Source organism: Dendropsophus ebraccatus, chromosome 3, assembly GCF_027789765.1.
Source record: "Dendropsophus ebraccatus isolate aDenEbr1 chromosome 3, aDenEbr1.pat, whole genome shotgun sequence".
NCBI lineage: Eukaryota > Metazoa > Chordata > Amphibia > Anura > Hylidae > Dendropsophus > Dendropsophus ebraccatus.
In genome coordinates, this window is record NC_091456.1 from 114,996,450 (window position 1) to 115,017,321 (window position 20,872).

Sequence of the window (20,872 nt, forward strand, 5' to 3'; positions counted from 1 at the left end):
GTGAGGCGTGAGAGAACACATTTTGTAACTTTTCACAGTCTGTATCTAATGGTAAATTCCCTGCATGTCTGTACAATTCGAAGGGAAAAAGGGAACATGACTTAAATGTGTTATCCAAGATTAGATAAAGCATAGCTACTTTCTTGCAAAACAGCACCACCCCTGCCTCTGTTGTTTGCGGTATTTCAATTCAGCTTCATTCACTTTACTGGAACTGAGCTGCAAATCCACACCCAAACTGAGAGTGGTGCTGTTTCTGGAAGAAAGTGGGCATGTTTTTCTAAGCCTGGATAACCCCTGTAAACCTCTAAAGGGGATTAATAGGCTCAGCTTCCCTGCCACTGCTATTCTGACACAAGTCGTCACTGCTCTCTTCTTCTGACAATGATTATTTTTTTTAAATTTAAAAGTTTCCCTCTTACTTGCTGTCCAATGGATCCAGAATAGGTTGTAAAACATTGTCTGCATCCTGGGCCACACTGCTGCAGTTACTGGCAGGTACATTTCCAGTCCCTTTAACTTGACTTAGAATTTCTCCCATTTGTTTCACGCACTCCTCTATGTGTGGTTGGAAACTGCATAAAGATGTTGGCAAAGCAAAAGACACAAAACAAGATTAGGTTTTTAACAGTGGAAAAATACAATACAAACTTTACAGTTTAAAGGGAACTTTTCATTATTTGTATTCTGCCTGAATCATGAGCAGCATAAAAGGCTGACAGGGATCCTAACACAGTGATCACACAGTTCCGTCTACAATTACTCTGAAGAGGCCCAGCCATTTTCAGTGCTTCATGGTATACTGAGTAAAGGGTATCTGTCAAGGTTTCAAGCTGCATGTGGTTTGGATAGCACAAAACTAATGACATGTTCCCTTTAAGAAGCTTCAATTTTTTAAAGCTATACAAAAGGCGCATATAGAAAACTACAGTATGTACATTTACAAAAAGACAGGGATACAGTATATTTACTTACCTTGTGGCAAACACTCTGCTAAGCTCATCTAGGACATTGTTGAGTTTCACCTGTAACTCCTTTAGGATGTCACTTGTTTCTGGATCCAACTAAAGATTCAAATTTAGGTAAAAAGTGAATATGTATGAAACCAGGCCCAAATGTAGAATACACAAACAAAGTACTGTACCTTCTAAATCATAATATACAGTTCTTATTGGTTGACATAATATTTATGTCTTATTTTAAAGACCTGTTACCTCTTGAACAAATGTTATTCTGTGTAAATCAATAAATCTATTTTAAACTATAAATATTAATTCAGATAAAGGACGATGTAATGAATTACTTACTTCTTTCCCACCCATTGCTTCAAACATTTTCTCCAGTTGGACCCGAAGCTGTTGGATGTTATTCATTAATATACATGGCTGTAAAGGGATTAAAATACTGTTATAGTCAGTAAATTTTGCAGAGTATCAATGTGCTTTAATTTGTGCACAACTGTTACCAAAGCATCAAAATTGGCAGGATCAGAATAAGTTAATGCCTTGCTTGTGCGCCGACATCGCAGGAGATCAGCTGTCAGTATGAAATTCTTCTGCTCCTGGTAGTTACATGCTACTGTCAAATCACGACTGCAGCATGTAACGGGTTCTGGTGAGGTGAGGAAGTATACTCACCTGATCAGAATTCCAGTGACAAGGTCTGGCTTCTGATCAGTCAGAATGGCAGTCCTGGGTGCCTTCTAAAGGCCCTTGGGCCTGCAATGGATACGTCTCTACACAACCATGCCAAAGGCATGGCTGTTTAGTTTGTCTGTCCGCATAATGCTGACATATACAATAAACTGCACTACAGTGGTAGTTCAGAGTATTTTACCAGTGATCATCAGATCACTGGTTAATGTACACTAGTGTAAAATAAAAATAAAATAAAATAATAAAATAATAAAATTACATTTTATTCCCAATTTAAAAAAAGTTACATAAAACATTAACCCTTTGGGAACACAGCCAGTTTTCATTTTTGCCCTTTCGTTTTTTCCTCTTTGTGTATACAGTCATGGCCAAAAGTTTTGAGAATGACACAAATATGATATTTTCACATGATCTGCCGCCCTCTGGTTTTTATGTGTGTTTGTCAGATGTTTTTATCACATACAGATATATAATTGCAATCATATTATGAGTAACAAAAGCTTATATTGACAGTTAGAATGAGTTAATGCAGCAAGTCAATATTTGCAGTGTTGACCCTTCTTCTTCAGGACCTCTGCAATTCTCCCTGGCATGCTCTCAATCAACTTCTGGACCAAATCCTGACTGATAGCAGTCCATTCTTGCACAATCAATGCTTGCATTTTGTCAGAATGTGTTGGTCTTTGTTTGTCCACCCATCTCTTGATGATTGACCACAAGTTCTTAATGGGATTAAGAACTGGGGAGTTTCCAGGCCATGGACCCAAAATCTCTATGTTTTGTTCCCTGAGCCATTTAGTTATCACCTTTGCTTTATGGCAAGGTGCTCCATCATGCTGGAAAAGGCATTGTTGATTGCCAAACTGCTCTGTACGGTTGGAAGAAGTTGCTCTTGGAGGACATTCTGGTACCATTCTTTATTTATGTCTGTGTTTTTAGGCAAGACTGTGAGAGAGCCGATTCCCTTGGCTGAGAAGCAACTCCACACATGAATGGTTTCAGGATGCTTTACAGTTGGCATAAGACAAGACTGGTGGTAGCGCTCACCTCGTCTTCTCAGAATAAGCTGTTTTCCAGATGTCCCAAACAATCGAAAAGGGGATTCATCAGCGAAAATGATTTTACCCCAGTCCTCAGCAGTCCACTCCCTGTACCTTTTGCAGAATATCGGTCTGTACCTTTTGCAGAATATCAGTCTGTCCTTGATGTTTTTTCTGGAGAGAAGTGGCTGCCCACCTTGAGACCTGGCCTTGCTCCAAGAGTCTCCGCCTCACAGTGCGTGCAGATGCACTCACACCTGCCTGCTGCCATTCCTGAGCAAGCTCTGCACTGCTGGTAGCCCGATCCCGCAGCTGAAACACTTTTACAAAACGGTCCTGGCGCTTGCTGGTCTTTCTTGGGCGCCCTGGAGCCTTTTTGGCAACAATGGAACCTCTCTCCTTAAAGTTCTTGATGATGCGATAGATTGTTGACTGAGGTGCAATCTTTCTGAATAAAATCTACTGTACACAGATTACTATCACCTCGTACAGTTACATAGAGGTAGCCCCATCTCCACACAGGGTCTATACACCATATACATTACAATGCAGTTATATCCAGTGACTAACGTCTTCTCTGATCAGAGTTGTTTCCTTTTCATCTTCTTCTCCATCTGTCCTCGGCCGTTATGAGAACTTCTCCGAGCCACGAATCCACAGAATCTGCCAGACAGACATATTAGGCTCCACACTCTGGCACCATCCTCATCTCTCTACAAACTGCACATCTGTATTGGCCCCTTTACACCCTCTTTTAGTAGGTAGGCTGACTCTTTGTGATCCCCCCCTGATAGTATATGCCCCGCTCTGTGTAGCTGGCCCCTTGCTGAGTCTTCCATATAGATGGCCCCATGTGCATCTCCTTGAGAGCCCCTCTCTGTGCAGTCCCCCTATATTAGATGCCCCCCATGTAGTCCCCCTTATAGATTGTGCCCTCTGTGTATCCCCTATAGCATACATCCCCCCTCTGTGTAGTCGCCCTTACAGATGGCCCCTTACAGATGCCCCCCCTCTGTGTAGAGTCCCTTATAGATTGCCCATTTCTGTATATTCCTTCTTATAGATGACCCCCTCTGTGTAGTCCTCCTTACAGATGCCCCCTGAGTTGTCCTCCTCTGCCCCCTTTTAGATGCCCCCTGTGTTGTCCCCCTTATAGATGGCCCCCTTATGTTGCTACCCATTATAGATGGCCCCCTCATGTTGCCCCCCCTCCCTTATAGATGCCCCCTGTGTTGTCCCCTTAGAGATGGCCCCCTTATGTTGCTACTCAATATAGACAGCCCCCTCATGTTGCCCCCCCTCCCTTATAGATGTCCTCCTGTGTTGTCCCCCTTAGAGATGGCCCGCTTATGTTGCTCCCCCTCCCTTATAGATGGCCCTCTGTTTTGCCCCCCTTGTAAATGCCTCCCTCTGTGTTGCCCCCCTTGTAGATGCCCCCCCTGTGTTGTCCCCCCTTATAGATGGCCCCTCTGTGTTTCCCCCTTATACATGCCCCCCATATTGATGCCCCCCTTATAGATGGCCCCTCTGTGTTGCCCCATTATGCATGCCCCCCATATTGATGCCCCCCTTATAGATGGCCCCTGTGTTGTCCCCATTATGTTGCCCCCCCATGTAAATGCCCCCTTATACATGCCCCCCGTGTTGTCCTCTTATACATTCCCCCTGTAGATGCCCCCACTGTCCCCTATACATGCCCCCCTTAAACATTGCCCCTGTGTTATCCTCTTATATTTGCCAATCGCAAAGCAGATAAAAACAAAGAAAAAACAACTCAACAACAACTCACCTAACACCTCGCTCCCCCGTGGCAGCTCGCTTCTCATCTATTCTTCTGTGGTGTTGGACGGGCCCCCGGTGATGCTCAGCTCCCTGAGGGGTGTTCCCGGGATTCCCGGGCAGAACACGAGCCAGGGCGCTGTGTACGCCGGGGATGTTACTTCCGGCTCAGGAAGCACTCGCTGACCGTGAAGTAACAGTCTCAGCGCATACAGCTCCCTGGCGCGTGTTCTGCCCGAGAATCCCGGGGACACCCCCAGGGAGCTGAGCATCACCGTTGGCCCGTCCAACACTGACTCTTGTGACCGCAAGCAAAACACTGCTTGCGGTCACAAGAATGATCAATCAATGCGACGGGAACCGGTGGTGGCGGGGGGCGGCCGGTGGCAGGGGGCCCCCCTCGATGCCGGGTCGACCCCTGCGACAACGGTGGCTACGCCACTATTTGCAAGTGATTGCTGTTAAGCTGATCACTCTTTATAACATTCTGGAGTATATGCAAATTGCCTTTTTAAAAACTGAAGCAGTAGACTTTGTAAAAAAATTTATATGTATCATTCTCAAAACTTTTGGCCATAATTATATAAGGCCATAGCGCGTGCATTTTTCCACCTAGAGACCCAGATGAGCCCTTATTTTTAGCGCCACTAATTGTAATGTGCAATGGCAGACATAAAATATGCTGTGAAATCAGAAAAAAATTATATGTGTGGTGAAATTAAAAAAAAAAAACACAAATTTTTTATTTGGTTTTTTTTGTTTTTAGTTTTTACGCCGTTTGCCCTAGGGTAAAACTGACTTGTTATACATGTTCCTCAAGTTGTTACGATTACAATGATATGTAACTTGTATAACTTTTATTTAATTTGATGGCTTTTAAAAAATTAAAACCTTTAAAAAAATATATATGTTCCTTAAAACGACTCTGTACCCACAATCTGACCCCCCATGCTTATAACGCTTTTATTCTTGTGTGTGGTGTCATTTTTTGCGCCATGATGTGTTCTTTCTATCAGTACCTTGAGTGCGCATATGCGACTTTTTGATTGCTTTTTATTACAATTTTTCGAGATTTCATGTGGAAAAAATGGGGAAAGAGGGACGATTCTTACTTTTATTAGGGGAGGGGATTTTTTATTAATAAAATTTTTCTTTTTTTACTTTACACACATACTAGAAGTCCCCCATAGATCTCTCATTAAGATCTATGCAGTATAGATATACAGCATAGATCAATGAGATATGTGCTCTATTGCTTTCAGCTGCTCCAGACGAAAGCAATGGAGTGCCGATCCGGGATCAGTGCCGTCAGGGCGCAGATCCCGGCCCGGAGCAGATGCGGGGATTGCCCCCCCCCCCGCGATCAACCACCAGGTATGAGGGAGAGAAGGTATTTAGATGCAGCTATCAACTTTGACAGCTGCATCTAAATACTTAATTAGCAGGCACGGCAATCAGACCGTGCCCGCTAATAGCGGCGGTCCCGGGGTGCATATAGCACCCGGGATCGTGGCAGTTCAGAGCGGGTTCACTGTGCAACTTCCCTCTGAGCTCCCCTAGCAGCACTAGGATGTTCAGTAACGTCCTGGTGCAGCTATGGGTTAAAGAAACACAAAAAAACTATACAGGATGTGGTATTGCCAGTTCCGTAATGAACCAAGCCACAAAACTGTACGATTAATTATACCGAACAGTGACCACTGAAAAATATATATTTTTTTTTTAAAAACACCAGAATTGCTGTATATTGTCAATCTGCCTCAAAAAGGCAGATCAAAAATTCATGTACAGTGGTACCTTGGTTTAAGAGTAACTTGGTTTAAGAGCGTTTTGGTTTAAGAGCTCACAGTTTTTCAAAATTGTGACTTGGTTTAAGAGCATTGTTTTGGTTTAAGAGCTCCCTGTACTAGGTGGGAGCGCGAGTTGGGAAGGGACATGGTCTATATAGCGGGGTATACAGCACTGTACTCTGACCCAGGAAGTCTCCCATCCCTTCCAAATCATAGCAGATCCACTTCAGGCTGGGGCTTACATCAGGGGACAGGACTGTGGAGGTAATCTTTTCATAGCTGTAACCCCTCTCTCCCCGGACAGAGAGCACTGCATGTATGTGCCCACATCTGTACTGCTCAGTCCTTCATGCTCCCTGCAGTCTCTGTCAGTCATGATAAGTCCATGCTGAGCACACACCCCTTCCCCATTGCTGTCATGTGACCACACAGATCTCTGACAGTCCTGCTTCTCTATTCTAGCATGTTGTACTAGGCTACTGCATTATAGGGATCTGCAGTTCCCCCCTGTATCTACAAACTGCTGCTGTGTTTCAGGTTTATGCAATTATTATACATTTTACTCCACATGCTGATTGCTATACTGCACAGTAACCTATAATATTACATATTCAGCTGTTTATAAATGTTTGTTTCATTTGTCTTACGTTATTCAAAATATAAAATCATTATTTTTGGGGAGTGGAACCAATTGTCTGCATATCAGTGATTTCTTATGGGAAAATTTGCTTTGGTTTAAGAGTGGATTTGGATTACAAGCAAAGTCCCAGAACGAATTATGCTCGTAATCCAAGGCACCACTGTATATGTAAAATTTGGTATCAATAAAAACATTTTCCTGCAGGAAATGAGCCCAAAACCAGAAAGATAGTTTTTATTGTGCTAAGTCGTAATAGTTAAAAAAAAAAAAAACTATACAAATTTGATATTGCTGTAATCGTAGTGACCCAGATTATACATTTATAATGTTATTTTTACCGCACGCTGAATAACGTAAGTTTAATAATAGAAACAAGAAAAAGAAATTATATTTTTTCCAATTTTTCATGATATTTTGAGTTTTTTTCACAAAAAATAAGATAGTGACCAGCTTTTGCCCCTTACATAAAGTACAACACTAAAAAAAGGAAAAGCTATGCCATATACAAAAAGGTGGCACATCCACAGAAAATATATAAATAAGAAATAATGAACTGTATCCTCAAGATTATAAACAATAGAGAAATCTTTACTAACCCTTTGAGGACCAGGCCCAAAATGACCTAGTGGACCGCGCAAATTTTGATCTTAGTGTTTCCGTTTTTCCCTCCTCCCCTTCTAAGAGATCTACCACTTTCAGTTTTCTATCTAGAAGGCCATGTAATGGCTTGTTTTTTACAGGAATAGTTGTACTGTGTAATGGCGTCATTCATTTTACTATAACATGTATGACGGAATCCCAAAATTATTATTTATGAAGATATAAATAGGTGAAATCGTAAAAGAATGCAATATGGTAACATTTGGGGGGTTCCTGTGTCTATGTAATGCACTATATGGTAAAAGCGACATGATACCATTATTCTATAGGTCAGGCCGAACACAACCATATGCAGGTTACACAGATTCTCTAATGTTAAATATATATATTTTTTTTATGAAATCATTTTTTTTGGCAATTAATTATTAATAAAATGGGCCTATTGTGATGCTTATAACGGTTTTATTTTTTCACCTACGGGGCTGTATGGGGTGTCATTTTTTCCGCCATGATCTCTAGTCTCTATCTCTAGTTCGCAATGACGCTTGTTATATTTTAATAGATCGGACAATTATGCACGCTATAAATATGTTTATTTATTTATTTTTATATATTTTATTTATATAATGGGATGGGGGGTGGTGATTTCAGCTTTTATTGGGGGAGGGGCTTTGGGGTAGTTTAATAGTGTTTTGAACTTTTTTTTTTTACACATTTGAAGTCCCTTTAGGGGACTTTTACATACAGTACTTTGATTGCAGACACTGATCACTGCTATGCCATAGGCATAGCATTGATCAGTGTGATCGGCGATCTGCTCATTGAGCCTGCCTGTGCAGGCTCATTGTAGCAGATCGCCGATCGGACCGCACGAAGGCAGGTAAGAGACATCCGGCGGTCCGTTTCAACGATTGGGACCCCCGCAGTCACACTGCGGGGGTCCCGATCAGTAAGTGACAGGGGACTCCCCCTGTCACTTACGCTTAAACGCCGCAATCACTGCGTCTAAGGAGTTAATGACATGCGGCAGCGCGATTGCTGCAGTCTGTCATTACCGGTGAGGTCCCGGCTGCTCACTGCAGCCGGCCCCCACCTCCTATGAAGCACGCTCCGCTCCGGAGCGCGCTTCATAGTGGGAGAACCACCCAGGACGTACAGTTACGTCCAGGGTCGTCTGGTGACAGACTTCCATGACTTAACTGTACGTCCAGGGTCGTCTAGGGGTTAATGTATAAAGCTACAGGTGCAAAACATTCAAGATAAAGCCATTTAAAACACACAAAACACACATGGAGCTGTGCAAGGTAAGCACAGACCCAACAGGTACCCCAACATGTACAAGTGTACTGACCCCTTCAACAGCTTGAGAAACCCTTGAGAAAGTCTCATGGTTGGGTTCATTGGACCCCGACATGGACTCCCTTCCATGGTGATATTCATTCTTTATGTTTGGGCCCTATCTGGCCATATTTACTCATACATATTTTTACATATTTATTCACTTCTTGTTTAGCATTTTTTGGTTACAGGTTTACATATACATTTACTTTATACCTTATGCTAGGTTTTGAGCTGTTGAAGGGGTCAGTACACTTGTACATGTCGGGGTACCTGTTGGGTCTGTGCTTACCTTGCACAGCTCCATGTGTGTTTTGTGTGTTTTAAATGGTTTTATCTTGTATGTTTTGCACCTGTAGCTTTATACATTAATAAAGATTTCTCTATTGTTTATAATATCGAGGATACAGTTCATTATTTCTTATTTATATATTTTCTGTGGATGCGCCACCCTTTTGTATATGGCATAGCTTTCCCTTTTTTTTAGTGCTATACATATCCTTTATCCACGTTGGGTAGAGCACCCCGCGTTAGTTATTTATCTATTATTTGAGTAGTGCCTTGTTCTTTTTGTTTGTTACATAAAGTACAATACGTCATCAAAAAAAATCTCAGAATCGCTAGCATACACTAAAGCATCACAGAGCTATAACTGCATAAAATGAGACACATCAGATTTTGAAAAATAATCTTGGTCATAAAGACCAAAACAAGCTGTAGAATGAAAGGGTTAAAGAGAATATATAGATATCATACATATTTATTTTCAGCAGACCCCCAGCAATAGATAAAAAAAGATTTCAATCCCTGAATTGATACTCAAAATAGTTGCCAGTATTATTTTTTTGTGTGTCTAATATTATATAAACTAAATAGTATACTGAACATATGTTCATTTCTATTACATAAATGAAATATTAAATGTTTGTAAGGCTATGGTCACACAGCGTCAAAAATAGAGAAAAGGCGTCCAATTTATTTATTTTTTTAAAAGTCCGTTATTGCTGCAATTTAACTGACTGCTATGGCAATGCATTGAAGTCAATGGAAAGACGGACGTTGGACATTATTTTCAGACAGCGGCTATGCTCACACAACATTTTTTTCAGCTCCGTTTAAAATGACGTCCGTTATTTTGAGTCTAAGATAACGGACGTCATTTAGCAGCCTGGCCTCCCCTTGGTGCAATGACGGCTGTTGGTACATTATTCTAGTGTGGGGTTACCAATTGGCCTTTGGGTGTGGCCATTAAATTTAATAGTAAAAACGGAGAAAGAACGGTGAACGGTCAGAAAATAATGATAATGTTTGTTATTTTGACGTCCATGTGCATTGGATGTCCGTCTTTCCATTAACTTCAATGCATTGCACTGCAGTCAATTAAATCGCGGCAATAACAGGTGTTTTATTAAATAGCAAAAGCACATGACTTTTCTCTATTTTTGATGTTGTGTGAACATTGCCATCTTTTGCAAACAGCGGATGTTTTTTTATTAGTTGTTCACACGCAGTTTTTCTTTTTCCACCGTTCTTTCTCCGTTTTTACTATTAAATTCAATGGACTTTTCAGTTAATTAGTAACCCCACACTAGGATAATGTACCAACAGCCGTCATTGCACTAAGGGAAGGCTAGACAGCTAAATGATGTCCATTATTTTAGACTCAAAATGTCGGACGTTATTTTAAACAGAGCTGAAAAATGTTGTGTGAACATAGCCTAACAATGTATAATGTGTATAGCATATTCTTGTATACTTGTATAGTATATACATTACCGTTTTCTCTTCTTTCTTCTCTTTGGAGCAATGTGAGGCAAAGTCTTTAGAGATTATCTCTGCATACTGGAGGAGGACATTACTGATTGTCTAGAAGAGCAAGATAAAAGTAGGACACACGTGTGATTCTAGATTCTAGAAGGGAGTTTTGCAACAGTTCAAGGAAAAAGCTACAACCTGCTGAATTTTTGTACAGCTGTTTATTTAAAAGTTTTAACAATTCTTTTAAAGCATTGTACAGTGCACGTGTAAAATGTGTAAAATACATTTAAAACTAAATGCATTCAGACTAGAATGGTGAAAACTTCTAATGAATGAATAAACATCCACCACAGAGAGTAAAGATTAGATAGAATCTTCAGAGAAATAGCATATGAAACAAAAAATAAAACAGAAATGAGAGTTTTCATACCTTGGCAAATCTGCGCATATAATGTCCAACAATTTGAGGATCAGGACATTCCAGTTTCTTAATTATCTCAAAGCTCTGGTTGAGTTGTGAGAAAACATCCACCACAGAGCAGGAAAAGAGCGCATGTTCTGAGGTCTGCTGAAACTGTAATGGGAATGGAAACGATGTTCATGTATGGTGAATGAGAACTCTCAGAAAAATCTTTCCATTATTCATTCTCATTTTCTCCCTTTCCCCCTTCCTCTTTTTATCCCTTTCCTTCTCCATAAATACCCCTTAGTGACTAAATTGCATTCCCTTTACTGATTTTTTTTTTTATTAAAAATATATTCACTAACTTAAATGCATACAAAAATGTACTAAAAAATCTCACGCTACAAAAAAAAAACAAAAAAACCCTGACATATCTGCATCAATAGAGAAAAAAGGGAATCCTGGATTGGGGTTATGAAAAACAGGAAAAGCAGCTTGGTCCTTAAAGTGAATCTGTGACCTTCTGACCATGAATTGAGCTGGCTACACCGCCACTGGATAGATATAATGAAAGCATTCAGAACATATCTTTGTATGTCTGTCTGTGTTTTAATTTTCATAAAGAACAACTTTATTGACACTGCCTTAAAATCTTGGGAAAACGCCAATAGAAACACCATGTTTTCTTTTTTTTAAAAAACGCCTGCAGGCTGATGTTAGCTGGAGGTCAATGGAAGTTTACGATCTGCCTAACACACCTGGGGCCGGATTTATCAAACTGGTGTAAAGTGAAACTGGCTCAGTTGCCCCTAGCAATTAATCAGATTCCCCCTTTAATTTTCCAAAGAGTCTGTGAGGAATGAAAGGTGGAATCCGATTGGTTGCTAGGGGCAACTGAGCCAGTTTCACTTTACACCATGTTTGATAAATCTCCCCCTGGTGTTTTTCTCTCCTCTCTGATGTTTTGAGGCTCTTCAGCAATTTTTCCAAAACGTAGCATGCTGAGGGTGTGGCATTTTTTCTACCATAGACTTCAGAATTAGATTGTTTTGTTTTTCTCAAAAACTCCATTGTTGTGTGTATGTTGTATTTTTGTCTGTCTCCTTTTGAGGTCCAGCAACTAGGTTATGTAATTGCTGAGGGAAAAAAGTCCAGCACATAAAACTGCCTAAATCGCAAAAAAAGATCATTGACACATGAAGCCAAAAATGCAGGGAAAAAATGCCAGAAAAAATGCAAACCCATGAAAAAAATTTGCCACATTGGTGGTTTTTCGGACGCCAGACGAAAAATAATGGGTGTGAGGGCAACCTTAGACTGTGAATAGAGTCAAGGAGGCAGAGCCTATTATTTCCTGGGCCTTAGCCCTGCCACACCTTACTATACTGTATGCCTGCCCCTTGCTTAACCAGTGGCATACACTAAGGGGGACATTTATTAAGTCCGGCGTTTTTTACGCCAGACTTATAAATGTCCCCGCATCTCCGGCGCTACGGAGATTTATGTAGAGGCGGACTGCCTCTACATAAATCCCGTGCACGTCGGTGCGCACAGCAGAAAACCTACGCCACCTGAAAGGTGGAGTAGGTTTTCGGCGTATCTTTGTGCGGAAAAAATGAATAAATCGCGCGGACTCTGAGTCCGCGCCCCCCGTAACACAACCCTCCACCCCCCCTCCCCGCCCCCCGGCGTACTCGGCGGAAAGTGCCGATATGCGAATATTTTATTCGCAAATCGGCCATTTGCGAATAAAAAAATACGCGAATCGGCACTTTCCACCGAAAATCATCCGTACGCCGGATGATACATGTCGCCCTAAGTATATAGCACAGTGAGTTGTACCGCCTCTTTGATTCTATTCACTTAAAAAATAAATGTGATGTGATTTTTATGAAAATATAAACATAGACACAAGCAACAAAGCTATGTTCTGAATGCTTTTATTATATCTATCTTGCAATGCCACCAAATCAGTAGGCAGTCAATCAATCAATCAATCACAGATTCACTTGTATCGTGAATGTATCGTCCATTAGGGGCCAAATTGCCTGTCAATCACTCCTGCAGAGCGCGCTGACAGGCAAAGAGCTATGATTAGTTACAGCTCAGACACCTCCCATATGATTAGTTCATGGTTCTCCCCCCTCCTTGCGTGCAAGATTAAACAGCATTTTACTGGAACATAAAGCTCCAGAGCCAGCAACCTCTGACATGATGGGAGACCCGTCTGAAAGGTCCTTGGGAGCCTTATCAGCACAAATGTACTGATTGGTTCCCTTCTCTCCAGCAAAGGGATTCTCCCCTGCTGGGGGATTCCTCTGGCGCCTGACAGGCCGGAGAGAAGAAGCCAGAAGAGAGGAAGGCCGGCTCCATGCCTGCAGCATTAGGTGAGTATAATGCTTGTTTGTGTGTGTGTTTTCGTTGGGGCAATGCAGGGGGACATTATTACTATTGGGCACAACAGGGGGACATTATTACTATATGGAAGGCACAATAGGGTCTTTATTACTCTATAGAGGGCACAATAGGGACATTTTTACTACATGTAGGGCACAATAGGGCCATTATTACTATATGGAGGGCACAGAAGGGGCCATTATTACTATATGGAGGGCACAGCCTGGGGCATTATTACTATATGTGGGCACAACAGGGGCATTATTACTATATGAGGGCACAATAGAGGCATTATTACTATATGTAGGGCACAATAGGGGCATTATTACTATATGGAGGGCACAGCAGGGGGCATTATTACTATATGGAGGAACAGCAGGGTGCATTTTTACTATATGGAGGGCATAACAGGGGCATTATTTCTATATAGGGGCACAGCAGAGGACATTATTATTATATGGGGGTACCATAGGGGAATCCTACATACATGGGGGACCCCAGATACCTACTGACTTTAGTCCACCAAACAGCAGAATTACTACAGTTTAAAATACCTATGGGTGGCAAAAGGGAAAGAAAGTTGCTGGAAAAGTGTGGAGCCCAAGATGTTTGTCTGGCAGATTCTGAAGAGACAAATTGTTGCTGCAAGAAATCATGGTGGTCTGGGCCAGATGGAGAAGAAAAGGGAAGTGAAACCTCCGATCAAAGAAGACGTCACCTGTGAGTCACTGAATAGCGTTTTTGTATTCAGTAAAACACTACTTGGAAGGGGCGCAACACTGCTCTATGCTGTAGCACGCACATTACTTCTTCTTAGTAACCCGAATCTTGATAAAAAGCCCCCCTTCCTTCCCCAGGGCTAAACTGAGTGCCAAAATGACAAACTGCGCTGACTGCACCCAGGCAGCATGAAGAAGAAGCCTAATGACAGCAATACATTCTTACAACTCCTACTTTCCATTTCCTGGAACTCTGGACTTCAAAGAAAGTTCCAGGAGTGCATGCCATTAGTGTTAAAGTAAAGTAAGGCTTAATCCAAATTCTTTCTAGGTGGTGATGAGCTGTCTTATATATCCCCAGAGAAATGAACTGTGATATCTGAAATGATATGCTGAATCTATTAATAACAAAAAAAAGTGATGTTTAAGATTGTAGACAACTAACCCCATCCTTTTTGTCTCTTTCCAAGGCCCCATGAAGAAAATCCCTTGAAACTTCTTCATTTTCATCCAACCACTGAATAACAAATGGTTCAAACCAACTGCAGAGACATAAAACCACCAAAACAGCAATAAGATGTGATCTTCTGAAGTGAAGGGGTTAAAGAAAATGGTCACTATGCATTATTTATTGTGTAATCTGTAACATGAATTGTCTGGATAAGGGAATTTTCTTCTTTAAAAAGTTGTCTTTTCGAAGGGGATTCACTGTAGTGTGTTAAGAAAACTGTATTTTATAAGACAATATATTATACAAAAAAGATCTAAAATGTACATTTTATAATGTATAAATACTTACGCAGGGTATTCAGGAACCTTGCTCCTAAAAGCTGGAAGATCTGTTACATATTCATTGTACAGCCACTTGACTTTAAAGTGTAAGTTCATATAGTCGGCACTCTTACACAAGCGGTGCTTATCATGTTCTGGAAATAAATTGATAAATAAAGCAGGTAAGAGCATTTGTGTCTATCTAATGGAGCAATAAATAGGAGATTGTAATGGGCTCTGTCCATGTTCTGATATCTAACCGGGAATACCAGAATTACTCAAAATCCATACTATAAGAAAAAGTGCCTGGTCCTCAATGTCAGATAATTGGTTTCTAAAACATGATAACCATTGTCACTTATGTATATACTGTGTTTCCCCGAAAATAACACAGTGCCTTATATAAATTTTTTATCCAAAATAGGCACTATCTTATTTTCGGAGTATGTCTTATTTCTCTCCTCCTGGCCGAAGGGGGAGAAATAAGACATCCCCTCGGACCTCACCGCAATACTCACATCATTGCTGGATGGGTGCAGAGGCGGGACCATACGGCGTCGGGTCCTGACAGCGGTAGCACTGAGCGTCAGGTCGTGCGTGCAGAGTTGTGTGTCGGGTCAGGCCTTGCGGCCTTCTGCGGCGGGTCGTGCGTGCAGCGGTGTGCGTCTAAACGCGTGGCGGATGTTGGGGGCCATGGACCAAGCTGCCTGCAGCGCCGGGAGTGAAGCTCCACGAGGGGATTACGTGAGTCGTGGGTGGCGGTCGGCCATACTTTCGGGGGGTGCCTTACTGTTAGGGAGTGCCCTAGTTTAGGGTAGGGGTGCCTTACTTTACACTATAGGGTGGATTAGTAGGGGTGTCTTATTTTCGGAGGGCGTCTTATTTTTGGGGAAACACGGTAGTTAAATAGATTTAAAAAAAATTACCAAAAAATTATTTTCTATATTAAAAATTTATATACAATTCATATAGAAGAAATAGGATGTTTTCTATAGGATATCATCTATAAAATGATGTACTGAAATTCATAAGTAAACAAGTTGCATAGTTTATATGCAATTACTGTTAACTGACTTTTCACGATACCAGGAAAGTTGGATTATTGCAAGTCCTTAAAAATAGGTATGTGTAAGAGTTATTTGCTTATTGGAAATGTCACTGCAAGAACTTGTCTTCATTTCAAAATCTTAGAAATGCTGAGTTGTCACAAAACATGCAAATGTAGTTCATTACTCCTTTTAGGTTTCAAAATCAATCATACTCACTCGGTAATCTGATTGGTATTATAGGTATTATTGCAATGGATGGTCCAAGCACAAGGAGGTGGATCCCCTGGATCACCGAGAAGTGCTGGAGTTCCTTGCCCGAGGAGCAGAGTCTAAGGAGCCCCCATTCTTCACCAGCGCCCGCCACAAGACGGGTTGGACTTTGCTGCAGGAAACTCCCAGGTAGCTACCCACGGGAAAAGACCTTGGTGACCAGTGACTGAAGAAATGAAGGACTAATGCAGTAATGGAGTAAAGGAGTATTGGAGTCCAGGACTTGGTACTTTTCCTGTGTGGTAGAAGTGCAGGATGCAATGTTAGGATGTAGTTCAGACTGGAGCTGAGCTGGAACTAGGAATGGATGGAGATCCAAATAGTAAGAAGATCACTAGGAAGTCGCAGATAGCCAGGGAGCACAGATGCTTACTGCTTACTGACAAACAACAACTGAGCAAGGAAGTTAGGAGGTAAAGAATAAATATACCCTCAGGAGAACATGCCAGAAGACCCCAGAGCTTGTGAACTGAGCTTAAAAATACAGGTGGACAGATGCATGTCTGCCACTAGAGGGAGCCCAATCCTCCAGGAGGCCAGCTCAGAGCAAAAGAAACTGCCAGGGGAAAAGCAGTCTGAGAGAAAGGGAGGTGTTCACAGTGCAGCGTGACCCCGAGCAGGTTGGGGAAAATGGACACGGACACTTGTGCCCTTATACTCATAAAGAGTCAACATTCTTTAGTTATAATTTATAGCATGGACAGGAAGCTGTAATCAGTCAAAGCTCTCAATAGTGATCAAATGTGTGGATATGAAGATATCTTCCAGTGGTGTTCTGTAGTGTGGGTGGAGAGCTGTCAATGTTCTGTTCTGGGTATAATGCCCCCAGTGTGCGGGCAGGTCTCTTTTAATCAGTAAGAATAATAGAGACCTGCTTCCATGCTGGATGCATCATACCCAGAAAAGAACACTGAGTTTTCCACCAACAGTACAGAATATCGCTGGACGATACCCTCATACCTACACATTATTGTAGACATGTGAAAGGCACCTTAGTGAGTATAATGTGGGTATTTTTGAAAACACTCTATCTACAATGAGTAAGGAACTCTGGTATACATTTGCATGTTCTGTGACAAATCCTAAGATGTTGAAAAGCAAGCGAGCTCTTTCAGTGATATTGCCAATCAGCAAAAAAACTTGTATCAACATTTAGATGATCTGTGATAACCCAACTTTGTAAGAAGATACCTATTATTAAAGACTTGCAATAACCCAACATTACCAGTATCCTGAAAAGTCAAATAACAGTAATTGCATATGAACATATGAATTGCATAGAAACCAATTATCTGACCAGGACCAGTCACTTTGATTTCTTTTAACCTATTCTATCTATCCTATCTATCTATCTATCTATCTATCTATCTATCTATCTATCTATCTATCTATCGGTCAAGTGCTGCGGAACCTGTTGGGGCTATACAAATAATAGTGATAGTAATGTTAACTAGATTTGCATTTCCAGGGAAATACATAGTGCTTGAAAAGAGCGTCCCTTTACCAGTGACTTCCTTTTAAGAGAAACTTTAACCCTGGGTCCCATCCCTTTAAGAGCAAGCTGGGCCCCTGTACGAGTGACCTGGGCCCCTTTAAAGCGCGACCTGGGCCCCTTTAAGAGCGACCTGGGTCCCGTCCCTTTAAGAGGGACTTGGGTGCCTTTAAGAGCGACTTGGGTACTTCTAATGGTAAAGATCATTGCTCGTTACCATGACAATCTTACTCATGTCAGTGAGACAAAATCATTAAGGACCTTCCATCTTCTACATCTTCTATTGGCCAATCGTGGACATGTGACTGTGTGGATGTTATGAGACATTGCCTAACAGGACCTTAGCGTTTGTATTGGCTGCTATATTTCAGCTATTTGCATATGTGCTGTGATTGGCTGTTACCGTTTACAATGTGGCCATTATTTCCAATGGGCCATTATTTTCTATGGGAAATTCTGTGTTTTTAAACGTAAATTTCCTAAAAACGACAAATCTGATTGAAACTGAAAATAGATAGCACACCTCACACCGCCGAGGGCTTCGAAACGCAGTTTGAACGGAGTCTGTGCGCAAAGCGTTTCGGGCTGTATTAATCGCAGAAAAATGGCTGGAAGAAGAAGAATACGGATTACAATACTAGATTTGCATTTCCAGGAAAATACATAGTTCTTGAAAAGAGCGCACCTTTACCAGTGACTTCCCTTTAAGAGAAACTTGGATCCCATTCCTTTAAGAGCGACATGGGTCCCGTCCCTAAAGAGTGACTTGGGTCCCATACCTTTAAGAGCGACTTGGGTCCCTTTAAGAGTGACTTGGGTCCCGTCCCTTTAAGAGCTACATGGATCCCTTTAAGAGCTACATGGATCCCTTTAGGAGTGACTTGGATCCCTTTAAGAGCGACCTGGGTCCCTTAAAGGGACCCAGGTTGCTCTTAAAGGGACCCAGGTCGCTCTTTAAAGGGAATCATTTCGCTCATAAAGGGACCCAAGTCGCTCTTAAAGGGACCCAGGTCGCTCTTAAAGGGACCCAGGTCACTCTTAAAGGGACCCAGGTCGCTCTTAAAGGGACCCAGGTCGCTCTTAAAGGGACCCATTTAGCTCTTAAAGGGACCTATTTCGCTCTTAAAGGGACCCAGGTCGCTCTTAAAGGGACCCAGGTCGCTCTTAAAGGGACCCATTTTGCTCTTAAAGGGGCCCAGAAAGCTCTTAAAGGGACCCATTTTGCTCTTAAAGGGACATATTTCGCTCTTAAAGGGACATATTTCGCTCTTAAAGGGACCAAGGTCGCTCTTAAAGGGACCGATTTATCTCTTAAAGGGACATATTTTGCTCTTAAAGGGACCCATTTTGCTCTTAAAGGGACACATTTCGCTCTTGAAGGGACATATTTTGCTCTTAAAGGGACCAAGGTCGCTCTTAAAGGGACCCATTTAACTCTTAAAGGGACCTATTTTGCTCTTAAAGGGACCCAGGTTGCTCTTAAAGGGACATATTTCGCTCTTAAAGGGACCCATTTTGCTCTTAAAGGGACATATTTCGCTCTTAAAGGGACCCAGGTCGCTCTTAAAGGGACCCAGGTCGCTCTTAAAGGGACCCATTTAGCTCTTAAAGGGACCTATTTCGCTCTTAAAGGGACCTATTTTGCTCTTAAAGGGACCCAGGTTGCTCTTAAAGGGACCCATTTTGCCCTTAAAGGGACATATTTTGCTCTTAAAGGGACCGATTTAACTCTTAAAGGGACATATTTCGCTCTTAAAGGGACATATTTTGCTCTTAAAGGGACCAAGGTCGCTCTTAAAGGGACCCATTTAGCTCTTAAAGGGACCTATTTCGCTCTTAAAGGGACATATTTTGCTCTTAAAGGGACCCAGGTTGCTCTTAAAGGGACATATTTCGCTCTTAAAGGGACCCATTTTGCTCTTAAAGGGACATATTTCGCTCTTAAAGGGACCCAGGTTGCTCTTAAAGGGACCCAGGTCGCTCTTAAAGGGACCCATTTAGCTCTTAAAGGGACCCATTTAGCTCTTAAAGGGACCTATTTCGCTCTTAAAGGGACCTATTTTGCTCTTAAAGGGACCCAGGTTGCTCTTAAAGGGACATATTTTGCTCTTAAAGGGACCCATTTTGCTCTTAAAGGGACATATTTCGCTCTTAAAGGGACCCATTTTGCTCTTAAAGGTACACATTTAGCTCTTAAAGGGACATATTTCGCTCTTAAAGGGACCGATTTTGCTCTTAAAGGGACCCAGGTCGCTCTTAAAGGGACATATTTTGCTCTTAAAGGGACCGATTTTGCTCTTAAAGGGATATATTTCGCTCTTAAAAGGACCCAGGTCGCTCTTAAAGGGACCCATTTTGTTCTTAAAGGGACCCAGGTTGCTCTTAAAGTGACATATTTTGCTCTTAAAGGGACCCATTTTGCTCTTAAAGGGACCCAGGTCGCTCTTAAAGGGACCGATTTTGCTCTTAAAGGGACATATTTTGCTCTTAAAGGGACCCATTTTCCTCTTAAAGGGACCCAGGTCGCTCTTAAAGTGACATATTTTGCTCTTACAGGGACCCAGGTTGCTCTTACAGGGACCCATTTTGCTCTTAAAGGGACATATTTCGCTCTTAAAGGGACCCAGGTCGCTCTTAAAGGGACACAGGTCGCTCTTAAAGGGACCTAGGTTGCTCTTAAAGGGACCCATTTTGCCCTTAAAGGGACATATTTCGCTCTTAAAGGGACCAAAAGCGCTCTTAAAGGGACCGATTTTGCTCTTAAAGGGACATATTTCGCTCTTAAAGGGACCCAGGTCGCTCTTAAAGGGAAATATTTTGCTCTGAAAGGGACCAAGGTCGCTCTTAAAGGGACCGATTTTGCTCTTAAAGGGACATATTTCGCTCTTAAAAGGACCTATTTTGCTCTTAAAGGGACCCAGGTCGCTCTTAAATGGACCGATTTTGCTCTTAAAGGGACATATTTCGCTCTTAAAGGGACCCATTTTGTTCTTAAAGGGACCCAGGTTGCTCTTAAAGGGACATATTTCGCTCTTAAAGGGACCCATTTTGCTCTTAAAGGGACCCAGGTTGCTCTTAAATGGACCGATTTTGCTCTTAAAGGGACATATTTCGCTCTTAAAGGGACCCATTTTCCTCTTAAAGGGACCCAGGTCGCTCTTAAAGGGACAT

The 20,872-nt window shown here is 41.9% G+C and overlaps 1 protein-coding gene across 2 annotated transcripts in view; it reads right to left on the minus strand.

The window, feature by feature from the left end:
• Positions 1-20,872, minus strand: part of LOC138785988 (protein unc-13 homolog A) — a 215,782-nt gene that overhangs the window by 45,415 nt on the left and 149,495 nt on the right. For both annotated transcript variants that reach the window (XM_069962556.1, XM_069962555.1), the window contains 7 exons: positions 14,919-15,045; positions 14,565-14,661; positions 11,031-11,174; positions 10,619-10,708; positions 1,308-1,385; positions 976-1,064; positions 423-575 (listed from right to left, as the gene is read on the minus strand). In XM_069962556.1, coding sequence (XP_069818657.1) covers positions 423-575; positions 976-1,064; positions 1,308-1,385; positions 10,619-10,708; positions 11,031-11,174; positions 14,565-14,661; positions 14,919-15,045 — 778 coding nt within the window. The remainder of the gene's footprint in view (positions 1-422; positions 576-975; positions 1,065-1,307; positions 1,386-10,618; positions 10,709-11,030; positions 11,175-14,564; positions 14,662-14,918; positions 15,046-20,872) is intronic.